The following is a 22096-nucleotide window of genomic DNA, read 5'->3' as shown; positions in this document are numbered from 1 at the left end:
TGCCTAGTAAATTAAAAAAATAATTATAAAGAAAGGCAAGAAACACATTAAACTAACGTAAAATTTGGACGTCGTATTTCTAAGTCGTAGTATTTTTGTCGTATAGTGGCTAGTCGTAGTAGCCTATTATAAAATACAACATAAAACGTACTCCAATAAACCTTCTTTGATAAATATTTTACAGTGCATTATTATTAGTAATAGTTATATATAGGCTATATAAAGCCTAATATTATATAATAGTTGTAGTAATACTAAGTTTAGCTTTGATATAATTCTAAAGTCATGAAATATGAAGTCATTATTTATTTCCTACTTTGGGAATAGACGCAATTTGCTGTAGTACTGCGTGGAATTGTCATGGAAATGACTAAGTATAGCCCGCCCTTCCAATTCCACCCCTAAAAAATTCTCCATTTATAAGGCAACGATTGTGAGAAGTCAAGTTAGTAACTTATCAGGCGAGTAACATAACAGTTTGTACCATATCAGACTACTACGAGACCTCAGAATAAACTCTATCACAATGGCGTGTGATTTGCTTGGAGGTCTTTTGCTTATTGTTGCTGTCCTGCAAAGCGCCATCGGACTACAATCCAAAGGTAAAGAAAACATTTGACTCTTTTAATGGCTTCTTCAAAAGTTGTAGTAAAATGGGCGAAACAGATGCGTTGTTTTGTTGAAACCTGACAATGAAACCGGACAGTTGCACGTGAATTTGACGTTGAGGTTTATTATTTTTTTAACGCGTAATTTATCCCCCCACAGAAGTTTGCCTGTCGCAAGTTGAAGAAGGAACGTGCAATGACGACATCCAGCGTTATTACTACAATACAATCACGCAACAGTGTGAAGAATTCAGCTATAGCGGTTGTGAGGGAAACGCAAACAACTTCAAGTCCTTTTTGGAATGTCAGAAAACATGCTTCAGGATTCCAAGTACGTTTATTTTAAACTTCCACTCTGAATACACGCATAAGCTATGTAAACAATACACATAGCATCTTATCCCCCCACAGAAGTTTGCCTGTCGCAAGTTGAAGAAGGAACGTGCAATGACGACATCCAGCGTTATTACTACAATACAATCACTCAACAGTGTGAAGAATTCAGCTATAGCGGTTGTGAGGGAAACGCAAACAACTTCAAGTCCTTTTTGGAATGTCAGAAAACATGCTTCAGGATTCCAAGTACGTTTATTTTAAACTTCCACTCTGAATACACGTATAAGCTATGTAAACAATACACATAGCATCTTAAATTGACTTTTTATGAGAGTTCTGAGGGCAGTTATGGTTAAAAAAAAATAACATAAGCATTATGTTCACTCTTTAGCAGCCATAGTAATTTGTGCAAATGATGTGAAATGCTCACTTTAACATGTTTTCTTCTGCACACAACAGAAATCCCCCAGATCTGTCGTTTTCAAAAGAAAGAGGGGCCCTGCCGTGGCCTCTTCAAGCGTTATTTCTTCAATATGACCTCCATGCAGTGTGAACCCTTCACTTATGGTGGTTGCCAAGGGAATGAAAACAATTTTCAAAACCTTCAGGAATGTATTGAATATTGCAGACCTCCTAAAAGTAAGTACCAATTGAGACACACTAGCATTTCTAACAAATCTTACATTTAGGCTTTTGCATTCTGTGCCTTAAATCAAATATTTAAAATGCAAATAAAAATACATACATGTATTTAAAGACAAGATGGTTGGAAAGTGTGTTTGTCATCTTAAGAAAATAGTAGGAATGAAGTTTTAAATCTTCATAATCATTTGGTGAGGAAATGTAAACAGCATTAATAAAATGGATGAGCGGAACATAGAAGAGAACATTAAGGGACCTGTGTACTTCTTGCAACCCTAATTGTCTTCATTGGAACACATTAAGATATTTTTATTCTCATGTTTTCAAATGATCAGCACAACAGGCTTGTTTAATGGCCATCTTGTCTAAATGGTTTCCAGTCTCTTGCCTTGCTTAGTTAATGGACCCTGGCTTCACCGAGAACATCTTTGAGGTCCCTATAAAATGCAAAGATCAGAAGTTAAACATTTTTGTGGTCTTTTATTTTTTTCAGCAATCCCTGTGATTTGCAATGATATTTTGGACAAAGGAAAGTGCTTAGCTTCCATCCCAAGATATTACTACAACTCTGCTACAAAGACATGCGAGGAGTTCATATACACAGGATGCGGAGGAAGCAACAATAACTTTATCTCCAAACAAAGCTGTGTGGATGTTTGTGGTAAAAATGGTATGTTTGATCACCTTGGGTTTGTCTGTAATTAATATGAGACTTTATCAAGTCATTATCAAGACAATAGAACAGCTTTATTTTGAATGTTATTATTATTATTATTTAGATTTATTTTCAATGTCTAACAGTGTGTTTTGTTGCTCTCAGGTAGCAAACGTTGGAGCCCTACTAAAAAGTCTGTAAGAGTTTCCAAAGAATACCTAAGACGAGTAAAGTCCCAGCCACCAAAGGAGAAGTCAGTCAAATAATGGTTTATGAAGTCGTTGGCACTGTATTACTGACAAAGACGATTGCACTGATTTTACAGTATTGGAATTGAAGGCAGCAGTTCATACACATCTCACTGTATATATGATATTGATTGTTTTTTTATAAGATTTGTTTAATAAAAGTTTGTTTAATATTTTCATGTATTTTTATGCATTTGTAAAATGTTTATTTTATTTTGAATAAAATAAAAATGTACTACTTTTAATTATTTGTATTATTAAATACAATATTCTATACAATATTCAAAATTCTAACACTGTTTAAGTGATAAAGCAATAACGTTTAATGGACAGTATTTAACAACAGTATTTCTATAGTCTTTGTTTATACCCAGTATATGTAATTTAATGTTGTTGTTTTTTTTTGGTCTTAGCCAGAACATGTTTCATTCAGACTGACAGCAGATATCATCTCAAGTCTAGCACATGACAGTGATTTTAAAAAGCTAGTGACACTGAAGCTAAGAAACACAAGAATGAAAAATGAAAATGGTCATTATCTGCTGGGTGAAAAATAGCAGGTTACAAAATTATTAACCATTAAAGTGAGAAATGACATTTATTCGACCTTTTTATTTTGAATGTTTTATTTTTATTTCGATATATATAATATATAAATTATATTGTCTCATGCCTTTGATGGCACTTGATATCAAAGCCAGAATAAAATAAATAAATAAACCTTGAATACAAGCATTATGAGTCTTTCATCTGCATCATCATTTCTCTAATCAGTTTATTTCATGTTGTTTTTTTTATCTGTCATGTGAAAAATGTTACCATAAATAACACCAAACACATCACCTGTACATCCATTCTAATTTCCAAAATGCAGTACCATCACGTTGTTTTTTTGTTTTTTTTTTACACATTATTGTTGTGAAAGTATATCGTTTGTGAAAAAAGCAAAGCAATATATTGTTCCATATAATTTGTTGTTAATCATAACTCTTATGTGAACATTTATTTGGAAGTCTATATATAGCGCCCCCTAGTGTATTTAATCAATCAAGTAAATAACTTGTTTGGCCAGATAAATATAGTAGTCTATTCATAAAGTGGCCTGAGGCATCTGTCACAGACAAAAATTAAATTCCATGTCAAGATCAATAAAGCAAAGCTAAAATTCCCATTACCAACTTGGCATCTTCATATTCCACAAACTAGTGTCAGTCCCATGCTGTAACTCAGTCAATGCCTTCAGATTAAGGTTGACTAAAACAACCACAAGGTGGAGTTCTGTATTCATGCAGTATAATGCTCTACTAGGAGCTCACCAAGAAATTCCTTTGTTGTGACACTTTATACAAGACCATTGCTAATTTTTAAAGATACACAGATTACTTTTTAAAAACGCATTTCTGCAGCTCAGTATTTTCAGTTGGCATGACAAGGGTGGTGTGTCATATTTTTTTGCCATTGTATTTTAGAAAGTGTTGTTTTGCCCACCCGGAAGAAGACATGGAGTTATACAGTATTAAGGGAAAAATCATCTAAATATCTAACTTATGGTGTGAAGACTCAATGTACAACATCCTCCCTTGAGGTTAAAGACCAGGGGGCGTATTACAGAAAGATCCAAACTTTAAAATCTTATCTTATCTGTTTGGTAACCATGGTAATTTCAGTTAGGACCACATTTAGGACAAAAGCTATTACAGTACAGCGTTTCCTAAGTGTGGTATCTTATCTTAACTACAGATAGGAAGGGGGTATTACAGAAACCTCCGAACTTGACAAAAAAAACTAAAAACTTAACTTTAGGACAACCCCACAGCTGTCCTAACTTCAAAATTATTTGAAAGCTAATGGAAAACCCGCTTACAATTGCACTGTCCAACAATGGTATTACATATAATTGAAAATGAAGAACGGAGATGTTTAATGGTAGAAAGACTCTTGGAGGACCCTGAAGATGTATTACATTCTGATGACAAAACACTGCTGCACAACATGATATTACAGTTAGCACAGGAGCTGCAACCAGCATTACAGAGACCAACAAAGCGTCACGGAGCATTACCGGTTATAGTGCAAGTGACTAATGCCACACCGTCCATGTCTACAATCAGTGATGCTGTCTACACTGGCTGCAGCGCGGCGCTACACGACAAATCCCCGACTGTAAACTGCTGCAGCGTTCTATTTATGACTGACACAAATTTCAAATTATTTTCAACGGTCGTTTTGTCGCGTCCAGTGTAGACAGACTTTAGCTGTTGCAGCGCGGCGTGTGTCTGGTGTAGACTTTTTTTTTTTTTTGCAAAAGGCGATTTTCAAAGTGAAGTAGCTTCTATTATTTTGTTTACCTCATCAGCAGCTTGCACAGTGTTGGTTTCTTAGTAACAGACCTGAGAGTGGATTGTGGAACTTGATAATGCAATTTAAGATTTCCTAACTAGAGATAAGGCAAGATACGATTTTGTAAAATAGGATAAGAATCCCAAATCAAGTTAAGATTAGCTTCTGTAATACGAATTTCTGAAAAATCCTAATTTAACATATCACATCTTAAGTTAAGACCTAAGATAAGAAACTTTCTGTTATAGCCCCCTTAAGGAGAAACTTCCTGTGATAACTGGACTATGATATATGTTTGCAATACATTCTGATAAGCTGCAGCATTTCCTCCAATAACAAGTTCCAGAAATACAGACCCTCTTTTAGCCTCACTCTGAATTCATGTCAGTAATGTAGGGAGTTAGATTGCAATCATACATATTTCGCAGAGTCTGCATGTCCTGTGCTGAAGTCTGCAAAGGTTAATAGTTTTATACTAAAAAGAGATTAGTTGGCTCTCCGCAGGTTTAGCAGGTTGCACAGCAGCACAACTGAATTTACAGCTCAATAAAGTCTTATTTTATAGGACTGCTAAGAAGCAGCAGGATACTCCCGTGAAATAAATAACCAGTCAATCAGCAAAGGTGTGCTTTATGTAAATCATAAGTCTGGAACTTTAATTTCTCTGCAATGACACATTTAAATTGAAAGTGACAGTTTTTCGCAGAGAAGGCAAAACCAAATAAGACATGTTTAATAATGCAGAACACATCATAAGTTACTGGTTTGTTGAAATTTTGCTTTCTCTTTAGATGAGGCCCAAAAATATGTTTTGTTGAGCCACCATCTCATTTTTCGTTTTTGTCCAAGTACACTGTAAAAAAAAAAAACTGGTGTAGGATTTACAAAATACTCAGAAATAGCTGATCAAATAATTACAACGACACAGCAGATAACACATGGAATTAAGGAAAAAATTTAAAAGTAGAAAGACTAAAATAGTATTTTCTTGTAAAATGTACTCCAATACTATTTTATTTACAAAATGTACTTTAATTTACAACTAAAAAATATTTACAATGTGTACAGTACTTGTAGAATTTGTAACCTATTTTGTAGATAGTTCATATCTAATAATTATAAATAATTAATAATTAAGTAATTATAATATTATTGATAATATTAAGACTTTTTTATTCCACTAAAATAAGAAATGCAGATGAATAAATGTGACAATATGTGTGATGTATTTGTTATATTTTCAATCATATATAATCTAACCTATCTCTCTCTCTATATATATATATATAAAATCTACATTTTGATGCAAGAATCTAAAAAAAATATATATATTTTTTACACTATAATTTTCTGTTTTGTATTTATTTTTTTTTCATCCATATTTAAATATAAAAAATACTGGATTTTCAATCCACAGAAGGGGAATAGGAACTGAAATACGACATGACCTTGACTTGACACCACTGGTAATAACATAATAAATATACTGTATATATATATATATATATATATATATATATATTCAATATTTTGATGCAAGAATCTTAAAATTTTAATTAAAATTAAATTGAAATTAAATTAAAAGGATCTTCTATTTACACCATAATTTTCTTTGTTTTGTAATTTAAAAAAATATATTATTATTTATATATTATTTATTATTTTCACATTTAAAAAAATCACAGATTTTCAAAGGGAAGAGGAACTGAAATATAACATCACTTTTACTTGACACCACTGGTAATACTAATAACATAAAAAAATAATGACTTTCTCTTTATCTATAATTTCCCATACATGATGGAGCAGTTCATGGATTGAAAAGAAATAACTGGGGGTTCTTGTTAGGGTTCTTCTAACTCAACATGGCCTGTATCTCATTTGCTCAGTGCCTTGGGGAGTGAATTGTGACAAATTGCCAAGTTTGCCTGAGCGTGCATTAGACGTGATGACGAGCACTCAGCCTAATTGTCACAAATGGTTTGTTATGGAGACTACACTCCAATTTCTCATTTTTAGGGCTCCACAAAAGAATTATATCATGGGTGGAGTGTGTGACAACAGATCCAAATGGATTAGAATCAGATTAAATAATAGACATCAACAACTGCCACATTATCTGTCTCTGAGAGGTCCATAACACAATGTTTTGGAATATGCTGCCACCTCAGTCATATGTCTCTTCGGGTCACTGTGAGTTTGTGCTGCAGAGAGACACTCAATCCTAATGGAATTATCATTGTTCAGAGGAGACTGTAGTTGCTTATGAAAAAGGTATGATGTGACCTCATGACGCTGGCCTGCTTTCGTCCTCCTGTGAGAGGCATGTATGGCACCTCACAGTTCCTCTGCTTTTTCTTTCAGGCATGAGCAGGCTGGTGTTCTGCTCCGATAGCCGCTGTGAGGGAAAATAAGGACGCCTTGTCTTTGTGTTTCCTGATGAGTTTAACCTTTAACTGAGGACAGACTGTACTTTGAGAAGCATCTCTTCTGAATGTGAACGAATAAAGAGGATAACAATATATAATGAGGGAAATTAATGATTGTTATGATTAAAAAACAACAAACTGGGCATTAGACTGCTTGGAATAAACAAAAAGTAGGCCTATAACATTTGCTTGAAGAGGAATATTAAAGGTAAAAGTTAAAAGCCATTTTGTGTTCAAAGAAGAAATTGAGATAATTCCAAACATGTGGATTTGTACACCTCTCTCAGACACGAGACCATTTAATCTCATGCTTCTGAATAGGGCACGTTTAGTCCTCCTGAGCCATAGAGATATCATCCTTTGAAAGTTTTAATGTGTCATAAATATGCTGCTTCATGCTTATCAAATCTTTTCCTGTCTGCGTGAGAACTTATGCACAGAAGCACAGATGGGTGAGGAGGTGGATCAGAAGGAGAGAGAGTGTTTGGTTCATGTAAGTTGTCATGGTGTCGCATTGTTTTAGCAATATGAAAAAGAGCCGTGCTTTGAAGACCACCCAGAACAAGACAAATGAATGGTGTTTATATCAAACCACAGTTCAACTAATTCTGAGTAAACACTAATATTTGTAAAAGCATTTTCAATTATGAATTTAAAAAAATGCAATCTTATTAGTGGGTTAAAGGGATGTCAGTCAACTTTGATTATAGTGTTGTGGACATCACAGCAGGACTGATATTTTTCCTCAAATTTGCTGCTTATTCTTGCCTTTATCATCATTTTGAATCTCGCTGCACATACAAAGTTTGACATAAACTTTCCAGTTCCTTGAACTACAGCAGAACCTTTAAACTTTCTCAGTTCACCCACTGTGAGAGATGGTATCAGACCTCATGAGCAACATGCTGGTAAGAAATAGATGGCAGTCACCCCAAAGGCATCCCCCCCCTCTGCAAATTCAGACTTTTGTAGCATGTAAACCTAAAGCTAGCATCCAAAAGAAACGATTAAAACAATCATGAAACTGAGAACTGACGATGGCTATTGTATTATGATCATGTTTTTAAATAAGCAGCCATATGAAAGGTAGGCTATAGTTACTGAAAGACGCTTACATCCACCCCTACGGATAATGCCTTTTCTATTCACCGTCCCATGGTTTATTTATTTTAAATACAATTTTATTGAATATTGATATGGCAGAAAATTGGGCGTACGGTCGTTTCAACGCAAAACTTGGAATTTATCAACGTGAGCGGTGGCTACGATCAAATCTCACGTCTGGTCTCAGCTCGTGTACGCAAGTTTTTGAGTTACCTGAACTTGCGCACAGCATATAAATACGGTGGAGAATGGTAGATTAACAGCATTTTTTTTCACTTTCATATTCCTGACCATCAAACGAAACGCATTAGTCGATCGTTAACCAGTAAGATTAGAATGTATATTACTACCTCTTTTTGGCCGGGTTTCGTTTCTCCGTGTCGTAAACTCTAGGGTCGAGGCTTCTAAACCAGGGTGGTTTTAGGGGCGTGATATTCAAATGACGATTGTTTTCTGCCGCCACATTTATCAACATACGATCATTCGTACGATGAGATTGGCGGCATACGAATGTTTCATGAATCACACGTGAACTCTGTCGTAAGTTGATTTGTGCGCACAGATCTGCGCTCGTTTCTACGTTAGATTGATAAATGAGGCCCAATGTGAGGGAAAAATAATGTTAGTTTTTATTAAAATTATGTAATTAAAAGGGGTAAAAGGTTCTCGTGGAGTGATGGTATATACAGTTGATATAGTGGAAAGAGTGACATGGCAAAATGTGTCACCATGTGCAAATACTTTTCATACAACAATATATTTTTGGAATAAAAATTAACTAAATACTTAATCAAAATAACTACTTTATTTCAAAACCATTTAACATGTCTTAATATCAAGTACTAAAAAACTAGGCCTATTTATTTATCATTCTGTGTTTGTAATTGTATCTGGAAGCTTGTGTTAGTACAAGCATACTTCACATAAGAATCTCCATTGTAATTGGAGCAGTCAATATGGGACTACTTTCTCTGTAACAAATCCATTCTCCTCACTTAAGGAAAACAATTAATTGCAGTACTGACATTCTGCATTTTTCTGCTCTGCAAGCTCAGGGATTTGGGTAGCCTTTATGACCACATCCTTTTCAATGAGAGTATTTAGCTCCAGCAACAATTGTTGTGCTTATTAGAAAATTACTGCAAAACTATTGATTTAATCTTCTAAAAACAAAACCTGCATAAACAAAATCATAAAATGCCTTTTGTCTTAAAATACTTAGGCGGCCTAAGTTAGGCCTATTATAATTAGAATTTTATACTTCTTATAAAACGTATTATTATTATTATTATCATTTATTATCACATTTCAATGTGTTTCAAAATTATTAATGTTAGATCAATTTCAAGAAAATGCTGTGCTGGTGTTTTTGTTACAGCGTTGTGGGAGAAAATAAAAATTAAAAGTGCCTTTTACCACAAGGGAGCTTTAGCCTAAAATCTGCTGTTTATGTCATGTTTATGTAGCCTGATGTGTTTTAAACTTTTAGATGCATTTTTTTTAGGAGTTCCAGAGTTTTTAAGATGATTGAAGAATGTTTGCTTACTCTTGTAACTCAGTGAACACGGCAATAAACAACAAGTAGCATATGCCGATATTTTGCCATTCATATTGTTATTGAATTAGTTGCCTACACGTACCCTGTACTGTATATAATACGGTAATCAGTGTGCAAATTATGGGGGGTTAATTGTGCTAGACGGACATATTTGACTGTTGCGCCACGTCTCTCTGCTTTTTCAGCATCTCGCGCAAGAACGTTGCGTTTTAACTTAAAAAAATGTGTTTTGAGAACTCTATACTCTCTACTGTTCTGTGCAAACGTCCCCTTCATTCTACTAATTTAGGTTTAAAACTGCCATTTCATGTGAGTGAATAAACTAATAAAGAAATTCTTCAGTGAAATTAAGAACTATATCTAATATTGATATTATATTAATATTATATATCTGATATTAATAACTGTTTACAATGTGGCTTGCAGGTTAAACAATGCAGTAAATGCACAGTAGGCTATTAAAGATATTGGCATAGCAGTGTCCTTGGTTTGGGGAAGTCTTAAAGGAGTCATAGGATGCTACATGCACTTTTACAAGTTGTTTGAACTGAAATGTGTGTTGGCAGTGTGTGTACACAACCACCCTATAATGATAAAAATCCACCCTGGTTTTTTTTAAAATCTCGTTAAATGTTTTCCCCTTTCTCAAATCGAGCCGATCTCAGATGCCTGTCTGTGTGACGTCACACAGACAGGCCCCTCCCACGATAGTTTGATTGACAGTAGCGTTTCAGCACAGGCTGGACTGGTGTCTTACCTCAGACCCGCCCTGAGTGAGCTGTCATCAGTCCGCCATTGTTACACCTCTGGAGAAGATGTAGACAAGTCCCGACATCTGAGCCGCTGAACTTGCAGTGGATTACATTGTTTCTTAAGGGAATGCTCCCCCCATCTGCCTAAATGCGTCTATGTTCGCGCGAATCATTCATGATCCAGCCTCAGCTACAGAAGAAGTGAGTATAATGTTTTGTAATGAATCTTAGCAAATTGCCTTTCCTAATAATGTGCTAATTAGCCAGTTTCACAATGAGTGCGGCTAAAGTAAACAGTCTCTCTGAGAGCAGCTTGGAAGAGAGGGGCGGGGTCAGCAGAGCTCATTAACATTTAAAGGGAAATGCTACAAAAACGGCTTGAGCTGAAAAGAGCAGCTAGACCAGCAGGGTAAAAAAAAGTGTTTTTACACTACCATTGAGAAATTTTAACCAAACTATGTTACAGACTTTTCATTAAGACCCTAAAGAATCATATCAACTTGTGGAAAATGGCCATCATATGACCCCTTTAAAGGATATTACTTCCTTTTACTTAAGTACAAGCTATATTTGTTTTCCACTAAGTAAATGTCAAAAAACACAAAAATAGTTTAAGATGAGCTCTATAGAAACGAAATCGCGTTCTCCTTGGGAAGTAACCATAGCAACAGCACTTTGTTTTGAAACTTCCATAGACAAAATAGTTGTCACAAGCCATTATCAAGCCATTATCACATTAGTGTGTGTGTGTGTGTGTGTGTGTGTTTTAAATCATGAATATACCAAAACTTGAGTGCTTTGTTTAGCTAAGTGTGGGCACCAAAATGCCTGATGGTTTTACCAAGACGAGCCTCAACAACAAAAAAAAAAACCGAATTATCTTCACACTGACTATAATATAATGCTAATATATTCTCGAAAAAATCTGCCTACCTAGACAGCCTATTTTGGGAATGTTTCTACGAGGCTCAAAATGCTGTCTATGAAGGCAGCTCACTAGATTTTAAAACACAGCCTCAATGTGTCTTTGAGCGAGATGGAGCCCGCTGTCAGTGATTCTAGGAGGAGCCCACACGCTCCACATGCTCGGCGAGATATGAGCGGCAGTTAGATGCACTTGGATTACCGGCTGCTGAACTGAAACATCGTCTCCGCTCATAAAAATATGTAAAACAGTGACGTTTCTGATTACACGTCTTTTTAACGAGTGGATATTCTCCTCAGTCGGAGATAAAACAGAAGATGCAATGAAAGCATCACTTATTATAGTCCCTGACGATGGAATTCAGAAGCCCAGTGTGAGAAAGTGAAGTACGCGCAGGATTTACATTCTCCTCCATATAACGGTAAGATATTAATTTTATTCTGATGGAATAAACAGCGCTCTATTGCTTTGTTACCTGTATGTTTTGCTTATATGTATAGCCTAAATCGCGTAGTTTCTTTTTTATCTTGTATGGTTTGTGACTTCTACGTATGTGTTGTGCTTTACATTGATATTTGATTTCTGTTCGCTTTGTTATAAAATATAGCCTAGAATAAACTGATTAATAAAAATATGGAGAATAAAAATCAAAGGTTAAACAAAATAGCTCCTAAATTGGCCCAATATAAATGGTAAGTGTCAACCTGGCAAAATGCAAACCTCTGTTTGCCAATATAAATCACTGCAGAAAAAATAGATTAATAATTTCCTACTGTCAATAGCCTACATAAAGGCATGTATTGACTGATCTTAAAGCCATTTGAAAACATGAGCTGAGCTCTTTTATTGGTTTAGCAATTATATAATAAGAGTGCACATGACAGCATGGCAGAATCTGTTTTATAAATCTATTTTAAATATGAGGCATCCAGTCAGATAGTGACAGATATTACCCTGGATGCCTCATAAACTGACAGCGCTTTGAAGTTCCATGCTGGTCTACTGGTCTAGTTAACATCCCTGTGATTATGATTATGACAGCCACACATTTCATAATTTGTGTAGAACATTGGCTCACTATACAGGAAGCAGTGCTTCTAGGTTTCTATCTCCTTTATGGCAGAAGGATTAAATTGGAGTCACCATATATTCCATTGAGAGGATTAAGAGATGCAACTGGGAAATCTGAGATGAAACAAACCCATGCAGATGCTGCTTTTACAGTTTGGTTGTAAAGTAACAGGGATATTTTTTTTAAAAAGTGTTTGTTTTGATGCATATTTTACCTTTTTAGTAACAATGCATGCAAGTTAAATGTCAGAAAGCAACAAAATACTAAAGACACTAAGCAGCGATGTATCTTGAAAAGATTGATTTTTTCTTTGCAGAGATAAGGGTTTGACTTTCCTGTAATCGAATAGTACAAAATGCATTATTTGTGTTGGGCTGAGAGCAGAGATAGAAATAGACAGTGATTTTAGATACCGACTGCTTTTGAAGAATGCTTGTGAGCTTTCACATATGGGTTTCCTTTTTGATCAGCCTGACAAGTTCATCTCAAACACAAAAAGAAGGAACGCAAACAGGAAAGTGCATCACTATAGAGACTGAAAACAACCATGTTAATGTAGGACTAGTTTCAGTCCATGCATGGGGTCATGGACATTCACTTGTTGAGCTCTGCTCCCAATTCAGCTAATGGTTCATGCATTATTCATTAGTGTGTTTCACACTGTCCCAGGCCATGTCTACATGTCTGCAGTGCTGAAAATATTATATGGAGGTAATCTACCAGAAAACTCATACTTGCCACGGACCTAATGGGCTTTTGTAGAGAAGAAAAGTAATAATCTACTTGACTGTGGCATCCACTGATGTATAATTGGACTCTTTTTTATGATTAATACTGACCATAAGTAAGCAGATATTTGAATTTGTAAAGACTTTGTTGATTTTATTGTACCATACACAAGAGAAGTAATTGGATATAATTTACTTCCCTTTGAAAGTGAAGTATATAACATCAGCTCTTAATAAGCACAAAGCTTGAAAATTAAACCCATTAACTGTAATTAAAACATTCAGTTGCATTCAGTTATGAGCACCATTTGTGTGTTATTGTTATACAAAGCATGCATTTTAATGTGCTTTACCTGTAGGATGTAGATTAATATTCTTCATAAGGAGTCAGTTGATGATTCAGCTCAAGCGTAAACAGCCTACCTGAAAATAATTACAGTTTTCGGCTAGGTAATCTCCTTAGAAGGTTTGATGTTAGCTCTGTCAGCTGGATCTTGATTTAATTTGGGCACGTTTGCAATACTCTTGAGCTTAGGTTTTCATCCATACTTGTTCTGGAAAGGCCACACATGAGGAGTGAGGAATCAGTAGGTGGAGCTAAAGTACAATCATGTGCTATATAGCGATCTAGAGTTGTCTACTACAGAGAGGCATTTAGAAGACGGTGCAGTTTGTTTTGGGCCCTTTTTTGGGGGGGGGGGGGTATTTTAAATACTAAACATTTTAAAGAATTGTGAAAATTTATATACTAAAATTTAGGGCAAGTAAGATTATTTTTTAAGAGATTATGGCTTTTATTCAGCAAGAATGCATTAAATTGATCAAAAGTAAATAGATTATAGACTATATTTTTATAAAAGTTTTTTATTTTATTTTAAATAAATACTGTTCTTTTGACTTTTTTTATTCATTTGCGAACCCCATAAGAAACCAGTATAAAAAAAATCCATATATTTTTATTTTATAAAAAAATATTTTCAAAATTAATAAGAAATGTTTCTTCAGCACCAAATCAGCTAGTGAATATTCAGCTTTGCCCCCAATTGCATTTTAAAATATATGAAAGTAATAAAGTGTTCTTTTACATTTTAAACAATATTTCACAATTTTTCTGTTTTTCAAAAACATTAAAAAGTCTTACCAACCCCAACTTTTGAACGGCAGTGTGTGTCATATGATTTATTTGAAGTAAAGCATTCTACTTTGAGCAGCGTCTATTATTATTCATGAGTAATGTCACATGCCCTATTTGTAATGATGTAATGTTCATTTAATGAATTGAGTTCATTTAATGAGTTCATTTTTTCACTCAGATATAAATTATCATGCTTGTTAAAACTGAACTGATTCAGTTTAGCATTTCTAAATGAAGCACATCACATGAACAGTATGCACTCGTTTTCATAAGCACTTGGGCATGAATGAAGAATGTTCTTTTCTTTTGTACATGAGAATTTCTCTATGCGATTTCTCTATTCACAGGAAGAGAAATCAAAATTGTGTGTGCTGGATAAAGCAAAACTGTTTCTAATTTAAGCCTCAAAATAAGATCTGCCTTTATGTCTCAACTATGTTTGTCATTTCCACATTGGTTAATTCAGTTTTTTTGCTGCCGCTTATTTACCCCATTTTGTTCACTCTCATCTCCACCAATGTTATGTGCTAAATTTTGTTAATGCAATCTTACTTCATTTTCCTTCTGGTGGTCTGTACCGCCTATTCTCATTTACAACCTATTTGTTTTTTTCTATTTCCTTGAGTAGCTCCCTGCTCACCGGTAGGCAGGCAGGCCGACAGACAAGCAGAGGTTGACAGCAGGCAATGCATGGTTGGTTTGGAGCGCTCTCTCTCCTTCTTTCTTTCTCTGTGTAATGGGAGTGTTTGGCATCACATGGTCCTGTCTGCTCAATTCACTGCCTTTGTGTCAATGGCGTTTCGTGATTGCTTTGCTTAATATATTGAATACGCAGAACAACCTTAATTGCTTTCCCAAGAAGGTGCGGTTGTTTGTCACAGGTTTGTTAGAAGCAGCTTCATTGCGAGGTTGGACATCATACATTATCAGCATTTCAAGTTCTTGTATTTAATTTATATACACATATGATTTTATACGAATACAATTTAGATACGTTTGGTTGTGGCACTAAAATGCCTCTTAAGAGGATAGTTCACCTAAAAATGATCATTTACTCTGTAGCATATTATTTCAAACCTGTATGACTTTCTTTATTCTGTAGAACTTTATTTGTATGTTCAAAAAACGTTCTACAAAATATCTTCTCATGCTCTGCCAGGTAAAGTACATGATAAAATAATGTTCATTTTTGGTTGAACTATCACTTATGGCATCAAGTAATCTTCATATTGGAAAAAGAAAAAATGCTATGGTGCTTGACTGTAGTAAAATGCGTTAGTAATGTTTTCTCATGTGGACATGCTTAGATGGGACAAAATATGGGACGAGCAAACTGAACTGGCTACATTCTCAGCCTTTTTATGTGATTGACAGTGATGAGCTCAAAATACTTATAGCACAGATGGTTGAGCTAAAATTTATATTTTTTCACACACTAATTTCTTAAAAGTGGGGCAACTGAGAATTCAGTCTTTTGTTTAAAGCTCTTCCTCCGTTGCGTCGTTGCCAGTTGTGTTAAGACTCTCTGGAGAACAAGCAGCACATTTTCACAGCAGGCAAAGACAGACACAGCTGTGCGGGCTTTAACCTCATAGTTGGCTGCTGATAAAAACGAAAAATTCAGCATAACAGGACTGTATTAAATAGATATAGCATTACATTCCATAATTTTTCAATATATTGCATTCAATCTGTTTTTTCTCCTATTGGAATATAACATTAAATCAAGGAAAAATGAATATTCATTTTTTTTCTGGTTTAATAAACCCTTTTTTCCTCAAAAACACTCTAGAAAAATGAAACTGGGAGTAATGAGAAACAGTTTTCTTTTAGCACAAAATGCATGAAATCATATTAATAATATAGATCAATGGAAGAATTCTGTGCTTATGTTGTGTAAAGCAGATGTTAGCATTGGGGGACTAAACCCTGGTATTAACATCCGTTTTAGGTCATCCAGTCTCAAGAGGTCAGGTAAATGTAGGTAAAGGGGATTCAAAATGTGATCTGATCAAACCACCTTTAGAGGTTCTCAGAAATGCATGTGATTCCATAATATTTTAAGTGTAAACGATAATCTGTCCCAGCACCATCAAAGTACCTTTAACTCACTTGTCAGTCAACCACTGTGGTAAAACAGTGGTTTTCAAAAATGGCTGCCCACTGTGTGTGTGTGTTCACTGCTGTGTGTGTGCAGTTGGATGGGATAAATGCAGAGCACTAATTCTGAGTATGGGTTACCATACTTGGCCACATGTCACGTCACTTTTGAACACTTGTACATACATGCACAAAAGTGACACATTTTAAATGCCTCCGTATAGCCTGACCGCTTGTGATCATATCACGCAAGACTGATGTTAATAACAGGTGTTAACAGGGCCAATGTTGCGTGACTACTTCTAAATGAGGGATGTTGTGCTTTATAGCAAGACCAGAAGAACATTAGGGTCTTTATGGGTGTGCACATTTCAAATACATCTGGCCACATAAATGTGTCTCTGAGTCTGCAAACAGTTAAAAATCCCGTGTGATTGATCTATATTACACCTATGTTCAATGCAGTGACGATTCTCATGCTGGACAGCAAAATGTTCTGTTTAGGGCTTATTTTGGACCATATGGCAACCCATTTTTTGGCTGCTCCTTCGTCCTCCATCTGTCTCATCCATTTGGTTGGAGTAAAGTTCATGTACAGGTATGTGGCCAAATGACAATTTATACTTAGAAAAAAACCCTGTCACTAAGTATAAATACCCCTTATGATGGAAGAATCCCAATTTGCATTGGCTGCTGTGATTAAATGTATTATAAATATAAAAGCTTTGCTTGTAAACTGATTTACATGAGCCAGCAAAGCAGTGGAATAATGAACACTCATTTCCTATAAATTCCTGCCAACAGTCCCTCTTTTCCCATTCATATCTGTTAGACAGCCCCCTAGAAATTAGCATATGAAATAGCGTTTTGTACCGACAGTATGTGCACTTTTACTCCATGACATTTAATGAAAAGTCACAAACAAGATTAGAACTGCTTTCGACTCGATTTTTTTGCGGTATTGTACATTACATAGATTTAAACCCACAGGAGGTACAGTATGGTTTCTGGATACTGTGTGAAGCTATAAATGTTCATCTCACTGCATGTAACGATTTTCCACACTTGAAAAATAATGAGAAAAACAGAGCAAATTTGGAGTCATTAAGCATTACTTTGTGTTTGATTTATCTCTGCACAGAGCCTCCATTGACTGCCTGTGATGTGCCTTGTCTGTCTGCTCCCAGAAAGCTATTTTGCCGTTCGTGCCCCATTATCTGATTTATAGAGGTAATGTTTGTTCCATTAACCAAACCGTATCTATCGCCAATTTAACTTTTTAAATGCTTCTATACAGATTTAGTGTTGGGATTACTTTGGGTTTTTGGTACCTGTGTGCACAATGATGGTTTTTATTCAGCCAATGCTTCCACAACAGTGTTTGTAAAGCCCAACCATGTCTAACCAATTTACGTTGCCATTACTGGTGAGCACATCCGTATTACTCATATTCCATATTTCTATATATCTTGCAGTCAGTTTAATCACCTGGAGCAGGACGGCATTCATGCTGTTTCCAAAGCTATTAAAGTAAACATGTTTGACCTTCTCAGTAATAAAGTTATAGCCTGTCTTTCTTTCCCCCATATGCGTTTTTTTGTCAATTTTGAAATAAAATCAGGAAAAAGTGTTAAAAACTACACGAGGTGTCAATCCTAAGAATCCAGTTATTCCAGAATAAATCTGGAAAACAAAAAGACAGATCCTTTTTCTTGACAGCTGAAATGAAAAAATTCTAGGAAACTGAATGAAAATGACTGAATGAATACTCAGAAATGGAGAAAGAAGACGTGCCAGATAAAGCGGCGTCAGTCTTTCTTGCTGCTGTTAAAACCGTCTTGTGCATATCTATGCAAAAATCTGCAGAGAAACAAGAATAGAAGTTATTGTATCAGATGGAAACCTGTTAAGGTCAGTGAAAAATGTCAAAACTGTCAGCCCCCCTCACTCAAATATTATGGAAGTAATAAAAAAAACCACCTACTATAGGGGTCAAAATAGAACTTTAATAAAATATAAAAGTGAATAAATAAATAAATTGTAATTAAATTGTATTATTTACAAATTACAACTGTAGCTCTAGATAGTTACCTATGGCTATTATTTTATTAATATTTTATTAATACAGTTGTCTGATTGATTTTATAGTCTCAAACATTCAGAAATCATGCAAAAGAAAATTAAGCAGTTTTACTACGATAAAACTATGGTTTATTTTTGTAAGGTGATGTCCACATGTTTTGTTGTTGAAGGAATTATAGAGACTGTGTCATCTATAGCAAAAAGGTGGCCAAAAATTAAAACCATGTCGTGTTAAAACCATGGCTAATTTTCGTAAGGGAACATGGAAACTCTGAGAGAATATTAGATGAGTTGGTGGTGGTGAAATTATTACCGACATTAAAACACGTTATTAACCTCAACACCCAAAAAAGTTTCACAGGATTATGAATGTACCTGAATGTGACGTACGGGCTTCGTTTTCATCTTCTTCTTTTTATTTTTCTCGGCGCCGGATTGCTGATGTCTTTTCACGGGCATAGTTGTCTAGCCTACTGCCTGCGTTCACCGTAAAATGCATTTTTTCCATATATAATTATATATATAGATGTTCATGTTTCTATTTTTTATTTATGTATATGTTAATATTAATATAGAACAAACTTTTTTTTGGAGCAACTGGGATGGTGCCCCCCCTGGAGTTGGTGCCCTACTCAAACTGCGTACTCTGCGTATTTTATAGATACATTCACTACCATTCAATAGTTTGGGGTCGATAAAATTGTACAATATTTTTGAATGTCATGCTTACTAAGGCTGTATTTATTTGATATAAAAACAACAGTAAAACAAATATTGTGAAATATTATTACATGTAAAAAAATTAAAAAAATAACGTTTTCTGTTTTAATAGATTTTAAAATGTAATTTATTTCTTTGAGGGCAAAGCTGAAATTTCAGCAGCCATTACTCCTGTCTTAAGTGTCAAATGATTCTTTAGAAAATAAAATATTCTGATTTGCTGTTCAAGAAACATTTCCTATTATTACATTTACATTTAGTCATATAGCAGACAGTTTTTAAAGCGACATACAAATAAATTCGATGAATATCGATGTTGAAAACAGTTGTGGATGCTTAATATTTTATTTGTGGAAACCTATTTCAATTTATTTGAAATAATATTTTATAACATTATACATTTCTTAATAACACGATCAATTTTATGCTTCCTTTCTGATTAAAGGTATTAATTGCTTTGAAAAAAAGCACCAACTTCACTACTGTTAGAGGTCATGTTAACCAAGTCAGTGAAATTGTTAACTAAAATGGAACCAACTTTAGTTGATTATACAATATTAAATAAATATGTAGCAGCATAACCTGATATCAGAAAAAAAGAACTGGTGCTGTAGGGCAATACTGGCATATTTTCTGAAACTTGGGACCCTTTTATTATTATTTTTTTCTGATTATGCAAATTCTTCTTCTGTAATCTGTCAATCTAATCATTATGATGTCCTTATGCTCGTGGCTTGATTTTAATCAAAAGTGTATTAAGTACAAGTAGGCTGTGTGCATTGTATGTACAGAGTTTATATTTGTAATGCTTCGTTTGCTGATATTAATGTGTATAATGTACTTGGGCGATTACTTTTTTTTTTGTTTCTAAACTCTGATTCAAGGTTTATTATACATAATTGACACTATAATTATGTATTGCGGGCTTTTTTTGTGTGTGTAATTTAGTTTTGTATTTGGGTTGGTGGATAGTGTGGGGAAAATATTTGTTTCGATTCTGCTGTATCTTTATCCTTTTATTATTATAAAAGTTCAATAAACAGATTAAGGGTGGGTAACAGTTATTTCCAGTTATTTTATAGACTAATTTTGTGCTCCACCATTAAAAATACATAGCATAAGTGCATAGTTTATAGTACATCATTTGGGACACAGCTCATTTAGAGAGCTCATATAGAACTCATTTATAGATTTAATGAATATAGTATATCTTTTTCATTGTTCTTGATCCTACTCCACAGGCAGACATTTAATGTGAAAAACTGAGGACAGAGTTTTATAACTGAATCCTGAATAATATTCTTTACAACCTTTACTGTGAAAAATAATGTACAAATCTAATTTGCAGTTGTGAGGTGTGAAACATGGTGACTACAGAGACTTCCTCTTTAAACTCTGTCTGACTCTCCAGAGGCCATAAAGATTAGAGATCCATCATCAGCACAATGGCTGTGCTTAGTTCTGGATGTCCCTCATAAAGCAAACAGGACACTGGGACCATAAAATACGGGCCATTTTACATTTGAGAGCTGACAATCCATGCGGTCCCCCTTCTCCATTTCATTTTATTCCCGTTTAGCTTTACTGCCAGCCGTCTTCTCGCACCTGGCCGGTGTCTGTGAACGCCTGCTTGTTGGGTTTGTGTCAAGAACAGCTGGAGCGCATGTGGCACTTGGCTGGCTCCAATCTCAATGGCCAAGATGGATTAAGTGCTAACGCACCTCGTCACAACAGAGGGCTCGATTTGGAGAAGATAAATATATATATAGACCCATGAATCAGAAGGAGCTGGCTGAGCCTGCATGGAAGAGGTGCATAACTTCCCTTCACTGAAAACACACAGCTGCAGTTTGAAGGTTAAATTGTGTGGAAGCACAGACACTGCAGAGTCTGTATGATGCTGGAGGTTTGGACAAAATAATCGCTAGTCAATATACACATGTGGGAAACTGAAGGCATCAATCTTGCCAGGTAAAGAGGTATATTGTGCAGAACGCAGATGGAATATAAACATCCATAGGGGACTTATATTAATGGTCTTCTATCCTGAGGGGAGGCTGAGGACAAGGTCATAAGAGACCTTTGCTATCTTATATGATGTTGATTGTGTGTCATCACATGCCGTTGAGTTGTATCTCTTTGACAGGATGTGAATTACCTGCAGACATTACAGGTGAAAAACTGTGCTGGCTAGAGAAAGAAGTCACACTGGAATGGCTGATTAATTTGTATACAATATGAAATGTAATTAATAAATAAATAAATGCAATATGTACTGTATTATCGGAACTGACAAGCATGTTAATTTAATATGATTAATTATTTTAAAAAAGTGTTAAAAGAGTTAACATGTTAGTCACGAACCCTAACTCATACATAAATTCCCTAATTATTTTTCATAATTTGAACAGACATATTTTTGCTGTTCACATAGGGAAAAAATAATAAAATAAAGTAAAAATGAGTGGAGACAGAACTCAAGAATATTTCATCAAAAAACTCAAAAGTTTAATGAACTCAAAATGGATTGCTACAGAGCCGTAGGCCAATGAAAGGATTATGTTCAATCATATTGAAATGTAAAAATTTTAATTTCATCTGTCAGAATGTATTGTGATGTGTTATATATATATATATATATTTATATATATATATATATATA

The 22096-nt window shown here is 34.8% G+C and overlaps 2 protein-coding genes across 2 annotated transcripts in view; both read left to right on the top strand.

Annotated features, from left to right (window-relative positions):
* Positions 1-355: 355 nt before the first annotated feature.
* Positions 356-2628, top strand: tfpi2 (tissue factor pathway inhibitor 2). The gene is made up of 5 exons (XM_016530406.1): positions 356-602; positions 769-939; positions 1404-1583; positions 2080-2256; positions 2407-2628. The coding sequence occupies exons 1-5, from the start codon at positions 527-529 to the stop codon at positions 2505-2507; spliced, it is 705 nt and encodes a 234-aa protein (XP_016385892.1). The 5' UTR covers positions 356-526; the 3' UTR covers positions 2508-2628.
* A 9108-nt stretch (positions 2629-11736) lies between these two features.
* The window catches only part of LOC107722125 (calcitonin gene-related peptide type 1 receptor-like), a 51298-nt gene continuing 40938 nt past the window's right edge, over positions 11737-22096 (top strand). Inside the window, exon 1 of the mRNA XM_016530348.1 lies at positions 11737-12018. The gene's annotated coding sequence lies outside the window, so the exon portion shown is untranslated. The remainder of the gene's footprint in view (positions 12019-22096) is intronic.

This window comes from Sinocyclocheilus rhinocerous, unplaced genomic scaffold (assembly GCF_001515625.1).
Source record: "Sinocyclocheilus rhinocerous isolate Xijiao unplaced genomic scaffold, SAMN03320098_v1.1 scaffold781, whole genome shotgun sequence".
NCBI lineage: Eukaryota > Metazoa > Chordata > Actinopteri > Cypriniformes > Cyprinidae > Sinocyclocheilus > Sinocyclocheilus rhinocerous.
This window is presented reverse-complemented; position numbering and strand designations above follow the sequence as displayed.